General features: G+C 42.7%; 1 protein-coding gene across 13 annotated transcripts in view; it reads right to left on the bottom strand.

Annotated features, from left to right (window-relative positions):
• LOC139566069 (protein phosphatase 1 regulatory subunit 12A-like) overlaps positions 1 to 15,054 on the bottom strand; it is a 69,028-nt gene extending 53,974 nt beyond the window's left edge. For 6 of the 13 annotated variants that reach the window (XM_071386945.1, XM_071386939.1, XM_071386934.1 and 3 more), the window contains exon 1: positions 14,710 to 15,054. In XM_071386945.1, the coding sequence (XP_071243046.1) occupies positions 14,710 to 14,946 (237 nt within the window). In that variant the 5' untranslated portion in view covers positions 14,947 to 15,054. The remainder of the gene's footprint in view (positions 1 to 14,709) is intronic. The other 7 variants (XM_071386942.1, XM_071386937.1, XM_071386943.1 and 4 more) reach the window with 3 other exon arrangements.
• Positions 15,055 to 17,550: the final 2,496 nt, after the last annotated feature.

Here is a 17,550-nt window from a genome sequence, read left to right as displayed (position 1 = left end):
ACAGTACAGAAAAAGGACAGAGGGCTTTTTCCATACTTTAAAAGGCACTGTACTTCCTACTGATACGGTGGGGGGGGGGGGGGGGGTCGTGCAGAGCGCTCCAAGCTAACTTTAGCAACACTCCACATCAAGGAGAAGACACTTGAGGACCCCTCCCACCACTTCCTCTGGCAGGGCCCTCCGATGGCAAACAGACTCTGGAACAGTTGTAAAACGGTAGATCCCAAATTCACACAACCAGTAGGCCTAGACAACATTAAATAAAAAAAGTTAACGCAACGAGTCTGATGCAACAGATCAGAACGTTTAGATTCTAAATGTTGATAAACTTATTTCTTTACATTATAGGCGCAGCAATGTACACAATTCAGTAGGCTCCACGTGAATGTTTGTTCCATAACGGAATTAGCGGGAAACACTTGTCACAAGGGCACTGCACATGCAAGCGGTTTCACGTGACAGATGAAAATATCCATTAGAAATTTAGAAAGAGGACAATAGGTTACTTTGAAGCAAAGTAAGACTTATAAAATGTGATAATATGTATTAAAACATTCAGGTTTAAAACAATTTAGTATAAGTTTTCAAAATGCATACGGCCTCCAGCTCACTGCAAAGCGGTGTGTGACATTCTGATGAAGCCTGCCTTCTGTTGCAGTTTGATGCCACGTTCAAAACTGGGAGCTATGAAATCCGACTTCAGTGCGGGGGGGGGGGGGGGGGGGTAATAAAATAGCAGGGACTAGGAAAAATAATTTTGTAAGTATATCCAACTCGGAATCTCAGGCCTCTTTCAAGCGCTCCGACTTTCCAAACTGACATGATTTGACCTTGTATTTTTCAGAGTTCCCAGTTGTCTTGAAAGCCCAAATGATGCAGCAGCAGCTCTTGTGCTGTCTGGCAGATTTTACACTCAAAGGGCTCTGTATGCATGTGACAATTCCACCAAATAATGCAAATTAACCTATAGACTGATAAGCATGACCAGTCAACATATTTTTACAGACTGGTATTTCCATCAATGAATAGGCAAAAAATTATTATTTTGCAATGGGACTCCTCACAGACAATTGGCCGGCAAAATTGTACTTATCGGCTTTAAGTTATTTTAAATAAATCAGACAAAGGCTGGCTACTCCCAGCTAACGGAAACCCTGGTATCAACCCACCAGCAGACAGGTCTCCAACAGGTCATTCCAACCACTAGTAGCCATGGCTAGGACCCTGTGTATTTCCCGACAACGTGACTTGTACCAGTGTGGCTCAGTTGGTAGAGCATTGCACTTGCAACGATAGGGTTGTGGGTTCACTACTGTAAATCACTATGGATAAGAGCATCTGCTAAAGGACTAAAGCAAATGTAACGTTACCAGGATCATATCAGGGCCATAACTGTAGGTTATATTGTGGGCTCCTGATCAGGAAACATAGGTATGGGTGTTGGCACATCCAGTGCTGGTTTTAGAAACTGTTTTAGTACAGGAACCAGCTCAGAACAGATGACAAACAAAACACTGAGTGCCATGAGTGGAGAACAGTGTGGTGACTGAGCAGCTGTTTAAACCCATAACGACTGACTCAGGCCTCGCTCTCTCTCCAGGTGGGATCAAAGCACCAGCACAGCCACCAAGCACTTTGAGCCCTTTGAAAATAGGACAGAATTATTCGTCACAATATCAACACCATAAAAAAGTATAACTGATGTATTTTCTTCTGTAGAAACTATCACCATTCTCTCAAGTTTCAGACAAGCCTCACAGGCCTTTTGAGAAAACGAAACTGGTAATCTAATTTCAGAGGAGAGAGATGAAGGCAGTGCAACATTTGAGTAGCTGTCAGAAATAGCAAAACATCCATCATGGGCCTGGCTTTAAAATATCACGTGTACAACCCAAATATGACCGCTGGCTTTTTGAGTCAGCAACTAAATGTAATAACAGGAGATGGGCTCCACTGTGGAGCCCTTGTTATCTTTTTGGAAAATACCTTTTACTCCCTTCTAAAGCAACAGTATGGAGACAAAGCAGCTTCTCCTGGAGACCAACACTGGCCCCTTTCTCTCCCTCGCAAGCTTGCTTCCTTTCCGCAGCCACCTAGCATATCTGCAGCCAAGCCACAGTCTAGCATAGCAGTGGATTACTTCCCAGATAAGTAATACTCCTCAGCGCTTCGAGTGACGCTCTGGCCACACCTACTGGGCTATGTCACCGGCTCAAAGGCACGCAGTCACTTCCACAAAAGGAATTCCTTCTTACTGTGTGCGCGTGTGTGTGTGTGTGTGTGTGTGTGTGTGTGTGTGTGTGTGCTCGCGAGAGAGAGAGAGAGAGAGAGAGAAAATTAAAAAGAGGGAGCAAGTGAGCGAATGTGTGTGTGTGATTTAAAAGCACAAAGCTACTGCAGGAGGCCAGGGGAAGGGTTGGCGGGGAAAGCGCTGCGGGCCGGCCAGCTGGGTTCCTCCACTAGATGAGCCCTGTTGGGAGCAGTAACCCGGCTGCACAGAGAACTCTGCCTCCACTGCTGCTGAGGATGACCATATATGGCTCTGGGATTCCCATGGAAAAAGGCCAGGATTGAAGCAGAGGGGGGGAAAAGTCCAGGGAGATTGTAACTATACATTGTGGTTTATGCTCTGCAGCCAAAACAATAGCCCTGCTTGAGAGACAAGTTTGTTTCCATGAGCTGTTACTGTCAGTGGTCCGAGGGGGGGGGGGGGGGGCAAATGAGTTGGGGGGCAACGAGGTCAGACACGGCCACCGTAACACCAGTGTGTGTGTAGCACAATCTCCTTTAATACCGTGCGTTGTGGGTTAACCTACAGCCATGAGCAGAAAATACTGATGAAGCCTGTTGTTCATGTCATTCTCCAGGCAAGCACTGCCTGAACTCCAGAGGTTAAAGGGACAGCGTGTATGCTTGTGTCTGCCCGCCAGGCATTCAAACAATCCATAGCCATTATGGTTGAAAAAAATGGATCACCTCCATAGCCTTTGGAGTAAAGGCTCTAGCCGTTGTCCACCGGCCCTGCGCCACCATCAACACCTCCACACGTGAATCTGAACTCAATGTCTCACATTGGCAATGTAATGTGCATGATGGTCCTATCTTCTTAGGCCTAGCTCACGAGACAGGATCTCTTTCGTTCCTGGTATCACCAAAAGGCTGCTTTTGGGAAAGAACGAGTCAAGACAGAGAAGCATCAAAGTGATTTCCTTAAAGAGCTAAGCCACACAGTAGTCAGAGGAAACAGTTTACACAATTAGGAGGGTTATCTTGGCTCTCCAATGTAAGAGGGGCATATATTGCAGACTGGGCTTTCAAGTAGGAGAGGAGCTGGGTGTATGTTCTGTGGTGGTGGTTGTGGTGTCGAATGCTGGGTAAGGAGGGTGGTTATAGTGATAAAAGCAGGCAATAGGAGTTAGTAGATGAGGCCGTGCTCACTTGTGGAGCCTCGACGAGGAAATGAGGAAAATAAACAAATACTTCCTGTTCCTCTGCCTGAAATCTCTCCAACACCCCCATCCCCCACTACATCCTATTCCCCCCCATTTAAGAAGAGAAACATTCCTGTCAGTCCTCCTGCCCTCTCAAAACAGACGACAGCAGAGAACACCTTTAATTAGCCAATGAAAATCCACATGAGGAGTCCTGAGCAGAGAAAAGCTCTGGTGGAGACTAGGGCGTTGGGATTTCCAAAGGCACACCTAATCTCCCTGAGCCTCAGAAAATGTCAACTACATTGGAAAGCTCACATGAATCTCCAGTGTGGTCTGAGGAGACTAAATTGGACCAAAATTACTGGTACACCAAGAGTTCTATCTATTTTGTAAATGTATGCTAAACGGCTCATTGCTTGTGAAAGAAAAAGTTCACTTATTTGGATTGAAAAGGTTATACTTCTAGATTGACTTTGTTGTGCTTCCGAGACTGTAGCCTCCTTTCTCCAGACAGGTACATGTACAGTCTGCTTATTTTTGGTTCATTTAATTATTAATTTGGCAGGCTATCAACATCTGGGATAGGAGCTCAATTAGACTTAACGACCAGACAATATTCACGCTCTACAAAATGTCAAGTCTACAATATTAGGAAATGAACAGTGAAAAATATGCAAACGGTGACATTGAACCAAAATGTCCACTGATTTAGAAAAGTGCATTTACCTTCTAGTATATTCCTGTTCTGAATAGTTTCCTACTCTGGTCTGTTCAGCAGTGTTAATGGCACCACTAAATTACTGTACCTGGAGATACTAAATAAAATCAGTGGTTTTGAATGATGTCCAATGCCTGCAGCCTTCAAAACTCACAAGCCAAACACACGGACACGCAGCTCTATTCACTGCTTTTACTCTGCAGTCAAATACACACGCACGTAGCACAGCACACACACCACAGACTATAATTAAAAGCCCCTGTCAGCACAACTGCACGCAGCAGTTTCACTGGCACATAGTCACAAGGCTGGTGGTGGCTCAGTACAAAACTAGATCCATCGCAGGCTAAGGGGAAGAGGCAGACTGGTTAGCCTGTACAAAGGTAGCTAAAAAGAGTTTGTTGCGTACTGGGTTGGTTGACTATTAAGCAAGGCAAGTAGCCCACTTTGAAGCCACATAGGGGCGTGAAGCCTGTCGTGTCTAGTAGGCTGTAGGGCCTTCACTCATACTCTAGGGTGGTCTAGGCCTACATCTTATGGTCCTTCACCTAGGCTGTAATCAGGGCTTCACCTCAGGGATCGCGTTCAGATATCTGCATTTTCAAAATGCAGACCATCAAAGAATCTGATTTTAAACAATTTCACCTGCGTTTTACATTGCTTACAACAAAAGCCATCATATTTATAATGTTTATTATAGAAAGAATGTAGCCAGCTACATTTCCTAACAATTTGCTTGAATTTAATCTTGCATTTCACCAGAGAAAAGTAGGCTACGCCAAGAAAAGTATCTACACATCAGTCAGAGGGCTGTCTGCTGATTGTGAATTCTCATCTAACAGCATTTGAGTGGAGAAGAGCAAGAAACACTACATTAGTCTGATGCCATGCAGAAATTACAATAAGCAGCATTTTAGATCGGTGTTTACAAAACGAAGCAAGATATTTCATACGCTTTCTTTTTTTTGCATGAAAAGCGCAGAATTCTGTGTTAATGCTTTAAGTACAGTTTTTGCTGCACAAATTTCACTGGCTGGAAAGATACGGCCATTTTGAGACTAATGGAAAGAATGTAACTTCTTCCTCCCAGGACAACAACAAAACAGACTCTGGGCTTAATTGTCCTCCTCGCTGCATAAGACATAGGAATTCACAGTCTTCAGCATCCAGGTGTTTTCAGTTCAAAAACATCTTATAAACCCACACTCAGTGAGGCATATGACTGCTGGAAAGCAAAGAACCCTGGGATAGTTTAAATACCAATCTAGAGCAGAGGAGACTGTGCCACAGGGTGAATAAAAAGACACGCTGCTGAAGTCATCCCACAATTTTTGCAGCAGCTCAATAACAGCTCTAAGCTCTAAGGCCCAAGTGTGGACAGAGATATGGGGCAGAGGGGTAGGAAAGAGAGCTCACAAAATGTACTTTTGGGAGAGGGTGGTACACAGGTGTGGATGAATGGCAGCTTCTGGTTTCAAATCAACTGTGACTTTGCCTTTAAATGTATAGCCGAGTCGCCAGCTTCATTGTCTCGTTTTGATCATGGCCGGCATCCATAGAGCACCTAGCCTATCGGTTGCTAGTGTGTGACAGGTCAAGTCCGTCTCCACAGCCTGCCAGGCTGTCACGTCTGTCTGAGCACATGTGGCAAAAGAGGGTCGAGTTTACACCCCTGCTGAGGAATTCTACCTACAACCCCAGGTGAACTAGTTTCAACCTGCAGTGACGCTAGTCTCAAATACTTCAGACAGTTCCTACCAATCGAGCCCTTTCAAAATTAAAGCATCAAGAAATTGTGTATCAATACATCAAGAAAATGTGAATGTTTATGCCTATATTTTAAATGTGTTTTATTTGAGGTAACATTGAGTCGTTTTTCCAAGAAAATCTGAAGTTGAACAGGCATGGAAGGTGTCTGCTTTCTAATATGTGTGACACATTGCGCAAGGAAGCCATGCAGACGTGTCATGATCAGCAGACTACCTGACATGTTGAGAAGCAGTCGAGCGCAACGACACAAGGACTTCCTGCACTTGATTATAGGTTTTGTGGAAACACTTCAATGAAAACTTAGACAGGGCCCGCCTGACAGAGCAAGACCTACCAATTATAAACAGGTAGAATGTGCAAGTTCTGTGAGCTTTTCTAATATTACAGTTGTCACAAGCTAGAGGCCCGTGACGGTTATGCTGATGATTCAAAGGCAACGTTGAATCAACATTGGGTTGGTTGACCCGTAACACTTGAATTATAATATGTTATTAATGCACTAGTGTCCATAACAACTGACAAGCAATCGACTGATACGGTTATGAAAACATCACTGTATTAGCCATTAACCTTTCTACAAGACAGACGACTGAACGCATAGAGTAATACGATTCAGATTGTCTTCATTCCATACTATGAATAACTGAGTGACATTAATGTATTCTCAAGCTGCTCTGTGTATTATAAATGCATGAATTGCTGCCTTTGGGCAGGTCAATTAGAAAGCCTAAATTTAATCTACAATAAAAAAGGGGTGGTTGAAATATTTTTCTTATAATAAAAGATTTCTATAGTGCCTTTCTACCAGAAGTACTTCAAGAGCTTTAAATAGTAACGGCTAAACTCACCTCAACCACGAAAGAAGTATGGATTTTACAAAGTTCTCCAAAAACGACCACTGTTTAATGTCTTAAAATTTGACAAACAGTGACGAATTATCACCGCGATCGCATAACAAATATAAGGTCATCCAGCTGCTGTACAGTAGCCCCTTCACCATAAACCAATGGCTACAATTACATTTAATTCAGAGCTGCCATTTGTAATGGCACTGACCTTTGGCAGAGCTAAACAGCCTCTGTTGACAGGGCCCAACACCAGAGGCAGGGGTTTCTGACCATTCCTCAGAATGGTTTCAACAAAGGAAGTGGGGCATTCCACTGTAAGACTCCCCTCCTCCACAAACCAAACAGTGCCATGTGCTGTGTTCGCACAGCACCTGCATACCCAGTCCACTGCCAAACAGGCCACCTCCAACTTTGGTTTAGGGCTAGGAATAGACACCTTCAATGAGAAAACCGACTCGGAGTGACATCTACAGGAAAAGGTAGAGAATGATGTCTATCTTCTGGGCCTTGGTATGGGGGAGAAAAAAAACGGACTGAAAGTATTCAGCCTGGTTCGGCATTCCTTTGATTATCTTCCAAGGTGAACAACGACAAATGTCCCTAGCAATGAGGAACACGGTGCTCCCCCGTCATCAAAAGTCACACAGCTCGTTTCACCCCAAATCAACTTAAATCTAGCCCTAATTGGGCAGCGCTTTCAGGTCCTGACACACAATTCTCACTTCAGATCAGGTGATCCGTGGTAAACCAAAACGCTCTCCGCTTCCCACCAGGGTAAGTGAGTTTACAGCCTTAAGAACAAAAGAGTGCCGCATGACTGGTGGAAGAAATGTTCCAGAACATAATATTTCAGCAATAGGATCTGTGTGAAGACACTTTACAAGGCCAGACCTTCAAAATATCAAGTCAACAAGTACATTTTCCAAATTTAAATCAAGAGATTCAATTCAAGCAGCAAAAACATCTCAACACCTCTACTGAAAGTTTAATCTATGCTTCCTGCCATGAGACAGCCCCCCCCCCCCGGCTCTCAATGGACGACTGGGAGCCTCTGCCACAGCTGAGAATCTCAGGGTTGGGGCTGGAGCAATTATGTAATGTGTTAATGTAACTGGTGCTGTTTTGGATGGAACTGCAGTGAGGGCCCCATGCACTGCTGTCTGCATAGGTTCCACTTCAATATTCATGCAGTCCATGTGATTCTGAACTGCTGCTGGATACTCTGCTCAGTCAGTGGTTATGTAACTCTGTATGTACGCAAATTGGCCGCCAAGCTGCTAGTAGCTTGGCATAAGACATTGCCATGGTTACATTGTTAAGAGTTCACACACCGATAGTGAGGGCGTGGAATGTAAACTGTTAAGGTAAAAAAAGTGACCAGTTGGCATTTTATCGAGCCTATCCCAATGGTGTCGTAAAACCATCACCGTGACGTCAAAACCACAACTTACAAAAAGCTATTTTGATGAGCCAGTAAAAATGTAATCCTTTGACAATAACTGTACCAGCTAGACTACATACACTAAGTGCATTACCAAAGATATACAATGTGGATGACACAAGAGAAAGGCCAAATATGGGTGAATACGGCTGTTGTTTCCCTGTGTAGGCCAAGCCTTGATAGGGCACAGTATGCAGCAGTCAGCTGGGTCCTGGCATCGCCTGGGGATAGGCTGGCAGGCAGGGCAGAAAGAGGAGGGTAGGACTGTGTGGGGGGCGTGACAGCTGAGGAATGCCTGCTCTGCCTTTGCCATGGTTTCCACCAACTGTCATGCGAGGAATTCACAGGCCAGGACGACAGGGCCGGAATGCTACCCATCCAGTGCATATCTACAAACATCTTTCTCCAGTCCTGCCCCCTCATTCACAACTCCCTGTACCTCCTCTCCACCCCTCACCTCTGGGTAGCAACTGTGTGGAAAGCGTTACAATTCCGGGTTACAAATTTACTCAGTGGTCCTAGAGGGCTTGTGCCCCAGCAGTAAAGACGTCAGCATGCTTCAGTTCGGCTGGTGCCTCGTCAAACTCAGGTAGCCGAAAGAGTGTGCTCGCATACTCCCTTAAAGACTTATGCTTGAAAACCTGGAAAAAGTGGCAATAATACCGTTTGTCCATTAAGACACCGTAGCCAAATATTCAGAATTAATCTAAGATAATCTTATGACAACTTAAATTTGACATTTTTGCCAAGGTCTTAGTCACGCAGTTTTACATCTAAGATGTTTGATTCAGTATTTCATGGGGGGAGAAAATGTGCATTAAAAAAACAAGTAATTTTTTATTGAAGAATCCCTACTGTTGACCAATCAGACGAAGGGGCGTAATCATCTGCTTCAACTTGCCTCCAGAAAAAATTATAATAATTTTAAAAAAAACAAGTGCCCAACCAGCCCCCCAAAAAACTCACTGAAGTCCAAAACATCACAAAATGTTTGTGCACATATTATCACAACAATTCCGAACTGGTAGTATGCGGAAGCCTTAACACACCCGATTCAGATGAACAATGTTTCAAATCAACCAAATAGGCCTAGTCCTCCAGGTCCATAGTTGAGAACAGTGGTGGTCATTCACAACAAAAGGTGAACATCAGAGGCCATTGTTCAGTGACTAGTAGGTGATCTCTGTTTCACACAGACAAACCCTTTCAAGCCAGACTGTCCACAAACTCCAAATGCATGCCAGGCCTCCAGTACAAAGCTAAGCGGTCCAGAGTATGTGTGGCGGTGACTCATACCCAAATTTAGAATCATCTCCACAAACCAATCTATACTGAGAAGAACTGGTGCAGGTGGTATTTATAACCTGGCACTCAGAAGTGGCGGGAGTGCAGTGCAGTCACTGCACCCAAGGAGGAGTGAGTGACCCTCCTTGTAAAGCATTGTTACAATCAAAGCTAGAGGTCACTGCCTTGTCAACAGGAAGGGACATGGTTCAGGGCATGTCAATGGCCGCTGATGTCATCAGCACCCGACAACCCCCATAAACAATTGTTGCAGATAAAATAACAGCTCTACAGCTGCAACTGAAAGGAGACTTGTCACTCTACCATGTCAATTAGCCTACACTGCCTGGCTGGTCAGTGGTCACTCGGGTACCTGCGTGGTAGCAGCATTAGAGTCATGTTAAAGCCACAGTAGTCTCACGACTAAGCCAATTATTACAGTAGTGGTGAATAGTGGCACCATGATTGACTATTAATAAAAAAGGCTAGTCAAACCACAGGCAGATTACTACTAATCCTATAGACCCAATAAAGACGTTTTCATGGAAGACTTGTTAGGGACCAATGAAAATATGAGGCTTGTTTACAATGAATGGGGGATGGGTAGTGGCGTATTGGGGAGAATTGACTTAGAGTGTTTGGTTTAGTTCCATTCAAGACCAGGACTTGGGTGCATTACCACTACTGGCCTTCTGCTAATAGGAGGGAGTCCATCCCACTTGCCTTTTGCACACATTGTATATAGATTCTCTTTTTTTCTACCATGTTATTGACTTGTTTATTGTTTACTCCATGTGTAACTCTGTGTTGTCTGTTCACACTGCTATGCTTTATCTTGGCCAGGTCGCAGTTGCAAATGAGAACTTGTTCTCAACTAGCCTACCTGGTTAAATAAAGGTGAAATAAAAAAATTAAAAAAATAAAAAACTTCGGGAGTCATTAACCATTCATTCTGACAGCTGATTCTCTAAGCCAATTGGCCCTACTCCTTGAAGGCAGAGATTCCTAATGTGGATCATGATTAGCAAAGCAATCAGGGACAATTAACGTGGCAACCAAAACAAACAGAGGCAACCCAGACTGAGCCACAGATGGGGGTTAACAAAAATGTCACTATTCAAATAATATCAAGATATTTTTAACAGAAAATATGTTTCTACTTTTTTTTTTTTAAACTCTGCGTTGTTGGGAAAGTTGTATTCGGCACATGTGTCCAATCAAATTAGATTTGTCGGATATCCGAAATACATGCATTTTGCTACGTTTTTTAAACACTTGAGCACTGCTGCACGAGGGAGCTGTGGAGGTGCCAGTGAGATGGGAATGAGCAGACTGAGGCAGAGAGCGACACTACTCGTCTACAGCCAAGACTACCTAGATTGTAAAAGCCACAATGTTATTTATCATCCCATATAACAGTGCCCATCTTGACTGGAGTAGCCTAGAGAAGCTAAGCTAGCCAACTATAGCTAGCTAGGCTAATTGAGGCCACATTTTGCACTCCCCCCCAACTGCCTACCTGTTGGTTGCTCGTAGTAACCTACTCATTTCGCTAACTTTTAATCACAATTATATTCCATCTTGCATTGCAATAGTGAACCCACTATCCATTGAACCGCAGTGATTGGCCAACAAACACCTGAATGCTAGTCTTTTTTATGGGGAGAACGTCATATAAACTACAATGAAAGGTTTGTTTTTATTAAAAGTATAATTTTAAATGTCATGGTATATTCTTGCATGTAACATGGATATTTTACATTTAGAAAATTCTTTCAGCGTTAAAATAGGCCTATACATTTATTGGGCCCTAAAATTTATACTCAAAAGTATTCTAATACCAACGTCCGTTCAGATATTCAAATAACAGTGCACATCCCTAAACCAAATCTCTGTTGGTTTGAGCAAACCAACATCAGCCTGACCTTCCTGAAATCCTAGGATTAGCACGCTAAACGCCAATCCCTATATCGCCTTCAAATCTTTTCCAAGATCCTGAAGCCAAGGATCACATGCTGGAACACAAACAAAGCTGCTCCAAGTCTCTCCAGACATGGTTAGGTCTCAAACACTGCGTCGCAAATGCTTTCCTCACTCTGCTTGTCCCAGGAGTGGAGTGCGGGGGGCTGACTAATTCCAGTTGAAAGGAAGACCAACTCAGTCACCCTAAAGAAAGGCTGATTAAGAGTAGGGCTGGGCGGTATACTGTTTTTTGCAATATACCAGTATTGATGCACGGACCAGTTTGGGTTTTTACTTTACCTTCTATAACGTATTTGAATGTTTGTTTTGTTAAATGTGATATGCAGAGTAACGTCCATTTTTATAGTTTACTTCGCTACTTGAGTCATCCCTCTATGCCGCATTCCACACAGACCTAGCCCCGGCTCCTGTCACTCAAGGAGCACATTTGTTGTTCCTCCACCACGAGACACTTGTGTTCAGTCTGCGTGGTCAATGCAGCATATCCAACAATGTTGATGACAACGATGCAGTTGTCACTTTTCTTTTTAATACAAATCTACTAGAATTCTATAATTACACTATTAGCTTGTAATTCTTACATCTGCAAACAGCTAGTTTGTCTTTTCTTAGCAAGTTGTTCCTAAATCTTGTTAGCCGCTAATGCTAATCGCTAGCTAATAAATGTACTGAGTAAGAGCAAGTGTAATTACCTATACAGCCTGATAATACCATTGATGGTGTAGAACTAAATCAGCATGTTGTTTGTGCAACAGTATTTTCTAAATTAAAGAGGAATATGCTAAGCAAGAATATTTTAGCTGCATGAAAGAGCTAAGAGAAATCATTAAATGTAGCCAAAGATTATAGGGTCCCTTAGGAAACACCCATCAACACTTTAGTTCCTACCCTGTCACTCATGACATTTTTGGGGTTGAAGTTGAATTGAACAGTATAAAACATTGAAAGACCCATTGAAATCACTTAGAAAGTATGTATGTGTAGCTCACTACTCAAAGCAAATTTAGAACTTGTATTATTAAAAAACATAATACACCTTCAAATAACGTCCATTTTTATTCAAATACAGTGATATAATATTTTGGCCATATCGCCTAGCCCTAATTAACAGACATGTACTACTAATCAGGGACTATCTAAATGTCAGACAAAGTCATTTGTGTGAATCTGGGTGATGAGATCATTGGAGATGTAAGGTTCAAGACACTGAGTATGCAAGACTTCAATAAACCATGATTCATTCTGACATTACTAAAATGCATTTGGGGAGACAGGCAGGCCTACATTTTTTCAATTTTGCATTTACGCCTGTGTGAAAACCTTTGATGAACAATTAACATGCTACAATGACACAAAACAATGGCATGACTTAAAATGTTAATGTGCAGTATCTGTTTTAAAAACACTTTCCCCTGACTTAGAGGGGTTCTGGCTTCCACGGGAACTCTGTTTTGGTTGTCAGTATTCAGGGTAACAGGCTGGTGCTCCACCTGCCATAACGTAGGCTAAAGTGTTGACTAATAACATTAACAGCCCAAAAACCTAGGATTGGCTTCTTTCACACAGCTAAAAGTGACAGATATTGACATGTAAACCTCACATCTCTCAAAGAGAATGTGTCAGCTGTTATCCGACTGCAGAACAGTTTACTGTGCAGCAAAACCCATGTCAGTAATGCAACATTGCAATCCAAACACATCTGCAGGATATATGCCAGCTAGCCTAATTTAGAGCCAATAGCCAATTCCAAAGTGTAACAATCGTTATAAAATGAGCATATGACTAATTCTGAGCATTTACTTAGTGTTAAGCTAAGAATGTTAGTTAGCTAGGCTATTTTAAAAGTAGACTTTCCTAACTACTTTGAAACAGCACAAGTTGATGATTGCCAATCCATGCAGAGAGCTTACAATACAATTACACAGATCTGTAGCCTCCATATATCACAATAACTAGGCTGTGCTCACCTTATCATAGCAGCAACAGAAACTAGGCCAAATGCATTGTGATACATGTAATGTAATCTGTAGTGTAATATATATCACACAGGAAAAAACTGCTTTGAATACAAGTGAGTCTCAAATTGCAATTACAAAATGTGGGTACAAATTGTAACGTTATCAATTTTCTACAATAGTATTATTAAAATAATAAGAGTAGCAACATAATGTCAAAAGACCTGGTTATTGATGCTAACGTTAGCTAGTAACACGTTAGTGGGCTGTTGTATGATAATTTAGTTAGACTAGTTAGTTACATAATATTTTTTGAAAATATAAATGTGTCATGACTGTAGCTAGTTAAAGTACAGTCGTCCTGCCCTTTAGTCTAGAGACTGCGGCATAGTTACGGTAGCTAAACATATTGTAAAATATTGTTGCATGTTACAGCTTCGACGTGATCCAAGCTGACATCTGAATTGAATTTGAATGGAGTTTTACTGCCGACCGACTGCAGTCAAGCTTATGCTTGGTAACGAACAGTGCCACTGCACTAGCTAGCTAAACGTTCTTTCCACAGGTTAGCTAACGTTAGTTAGCCAGCTAGCCAACTTGTAGCAAGTTAGCTATCAACTAACAAAAAAAGTGTTACTTTTCTGTCCTTCCTATTGACTCCAATAACACAATTGGTTGCAGTTTTAACCTCGCCAAAGACTAATAATTGAGTATCTGTTAAACAACAATATCTTTCATAGCTTACACAGGTTAGCCAGAGCAGGGCGGCAGATCAGTTCCAATAATGGTTTGCAGATCTGGGCTGTGCCTGTAACTGGCTGACGTTAATTAGCTATGCTAACTGCACCACCCAAGTGGCTGGTTAAATGTTAGCAAGCAAGCCAACGTCATTCTTCCTGACTATTGGATGTTTGAATCAGTTGCTGATAAACGAAGACCAAATAGTTAACAACCCATATAACATTAGTTAAGCTACGAATGCATTTAAACATACCTAGCTAGCTCAAACAGGATAGCTACCAATCAGTTATTTTATGAGTTTATCCACCCCTTTGCTTCTGATCCAATTCAATCAACACAGCCCAACAAATGAAATGGCCCTGTCTCGTCTAAAAAAAGACGGGCGTGCTAGGTAAACAGACTGAGCTACAGTAGGAATTACTCCATTCTCCATTACTGTGGCAGGAGGTAACGTTAGCTACTATCTTTGGCAAGACATACAGTTGTCGTGCTCTTGTATGGGAAGTGTCTAGGCTTATAGCTGTAAAAGACAAACCTGGTGGAGGGCAGTCAGACCGTCTACATTGGCGTAGTTGATGTCAGCACCCCGGTCAATCATTCGGAGCACCTCCTCGGTATCGCCGCTTGAGCAGGCAGCCAAAAACACGGCGCCATCGTCGAACTTCACCTTCGTCTTCTTCTTTTTCAGAATAGGAGGCTCGATGTCTGTCTCCGATCCTAACCACCGTTTCAACTGTTCGTTCCTTTTTTGCTTGGCGTCCGCCATCTTCATCCCCTCCTGTCTCGGGCTTCTTATCTTTCTCCGAGAGAGGATATACTTTATAGTGCCACTATCCCACAGCGCACTGGGCGTGGGAAGGGGGGCCTGAGAGAGCGTCTGGATTGTTTTCCATAAGCTCGCGAGACAAAGCAACGTCACCTCAGGATCTGCAGTATAACGTCATCATCAGCAGATGAAAGGAAAAGGAGGAGGTTGTACATTCCTTGACAGAGTTAGAGTGTTATCATTTATTATCATAAATAAGAGCAATGAGACCAGCATAATGTCGATTTTATTCATTGTGAGTTCTATCAGGATGGCTTCCAGTTTTTTTCAAGGGATTTTATTATGACTGGTCAAACTAAGTCAAAACATTTGAGAAAATAGGTATTTTATTTCAAATAAAATAAAATTGTATTTGTCAACAGTGCAGTAATATCTAACAAGTAATCTAACAATCCCCAACAACTACCTAATACACACAAATCTAAAGGGGTGAATGAGAATATGTATATGTAAGTATATGGATGAGCGATGGCCGAGCGGCATAGGCAAGGTGCAATAGATGGTATAAAACACAGTATATACATGTGATATGAGTAATGTAAGATATGTAAACATTATTAAAGTGGCATTATTTAGGGTGGCATTGTATAAAGTGACTAGTGATCCATTTATTAAAGTGGCCAGTGGTTGGGTCTCAATGTAGGCAGCAGCCTCTCTGAGTTGGTGATTGCTGTTTAGCAGTCTGATGGCCTTGAGATAGAAGCTGTTTTTCAGTCTCTCGGTCCCAGCTTTGATGCACCTGTATTGACCTCATCTTCTGGATGGTAGCGGTGTGAACAGCTCGGATGATCGTTTTGGCCTTCCTGTGACATCGGGTGCTGTAGGTGTCATGGAGGGCAGGTAGTTTGCCCCTGGTGATGTATTGTGCAGACCGCACCCGCACAAGGCGGTGCAGATGCCGTACCAGGCTGTGATACAGCCCAATAGGATGCTCTCAATTGTGCATCTGTAAAAGTTTGTCAGGGTTTTGGGTGACAAGACACATTTCTTCAGCCTCCTGAGGTTGAAGAGATGCTTTTGCACCTTCTTCACCACACTTTCTGTGTGGGTGGGCCATTTCAGTTTGTCTGTGATGTGTACACCAAGGAACTTAAAACTTTCCACCTTCTCCACTGCTGTCCCTTCGATGTGGATAGGGGGGTTTATTTATTTTCTGTTTCCTGTCCACGATCATCTCCTTTGTTTTGTTGACGTTGAGTGAGAGGTTGTTTTCCTGACACCACACTCCGAGTGCCCTCACCTCCTCCCTGTAGGCTGTCTCGTCGTTGTTGGTAATCAAGCCCACTACTGTTGTGTCATCTGCAAACTTGATGATTGAGTTGGAGGCGTGCATGGCCACGCAGTCATGGGTGAACAGGGAGTACAGGAGGGGGCTGAGCACGCACCCTTGTGGGGCCCCAGTGTTGAGGGTCAGCGAAGTGGAGAAGTTGTTTCCTACCTTCACCACCTGGGGGCAGCCCATCAGAAAGTCCAGGACCCAATTGCACAGGGTGGGGTTGAGACCCAGGGCCTCCAGCTTGATGATGAGATTGGAGGGTACTAAGGTGTTGAATGTTGAGCTGTAGTCAATGAACAGCATTCTTACATAGGTATTCCTTTTGTACATATGGGATAGGGCAGTGTGCAGTGTGATGGCAATTTCTTAGATTGGTAAACATAGCTCTTTCATTCTTTTTTTCAGCTGTTTATTAATAACGTTCAAAGAACATCATCCCAATTCATATGAAATTACCAGAGGAAGACAATAACAATTAAATAACATTGGCAATAGAAATAGGCAAGGAGGTTTATGTTTTACCAACAGTGGCAAAATGGTGTAAAAGGGCACAATACCCAAAAGTAGAACTTGCAGATTTTTTAAGGTAGCACATTGAGCATTGCACGCCAAGGCCTCAGAAAAGAAAAAGTGAAATCGATGTTGCAGAGCCAATATCAGCCGACAGGCAGGCCACATACTGTACAACACAGGCCAGTTAAATGCATGTCTTATCAAAATTATTTTCTGAGCCTTTTATTCATCAAGGATGAGGTGCTATTACATTGTTTTTACATTTAGAGTTATTTGTGAGGCCCTAAAAAAACTAAAAATCATCTCACCAGTGATTATAATGCCAGATCAAATTACATTCCAAAGAATGTTCAACTGGGCTTTTAAATGAAATGTGACCATGGTCACTTAATCAGACTTTCAATTTTCAATAGCTTGTTTACAAAACAACCACTAGTTGAACAAATATGTTTCTATTTTCTACTTAAATTTCTCTGTGGTAGTTTCACTGTAGTAGCAGGATATTAGTATGTTTACTTAGTTTGTGCCCATCTGTGTCAGCTGTGCCACTCCTTCAGAGGAGCCATTATGGAGAGAGAGACTATTGTCCATGAAACATTAGCTGGCCAATCCATGGAGATAATTACATTAGATATGAGAGAGAGAAGTAGAAGCCTTTTACCATGGGTGCTTTGAAGCACTGTGGGTCGATAGGAAAACATTTAGTGACCAGTGTGCAACAACAACTTATCTAAAGGAAACTATTGACTTCCTCCTTGGCC

Source organism: Salvelinus alpinus, chromosome 37 (assembly GCF_045679555.1).
Source record: "Salvelinus alpinus chromosome 37, SLU_Salpinus.1, whole genome shotgun sequence".
NCBI lineage: Eukaryota > Metazoa > Chordata > Actinopteri > Salmoniformes > Salmonidae > Salvelinus > Salvelinus alpinus.
Note: the sequence above shows the minus strand (reverse complement) of the source record. Positions and strands in the feature narration are given on the sequence as shown.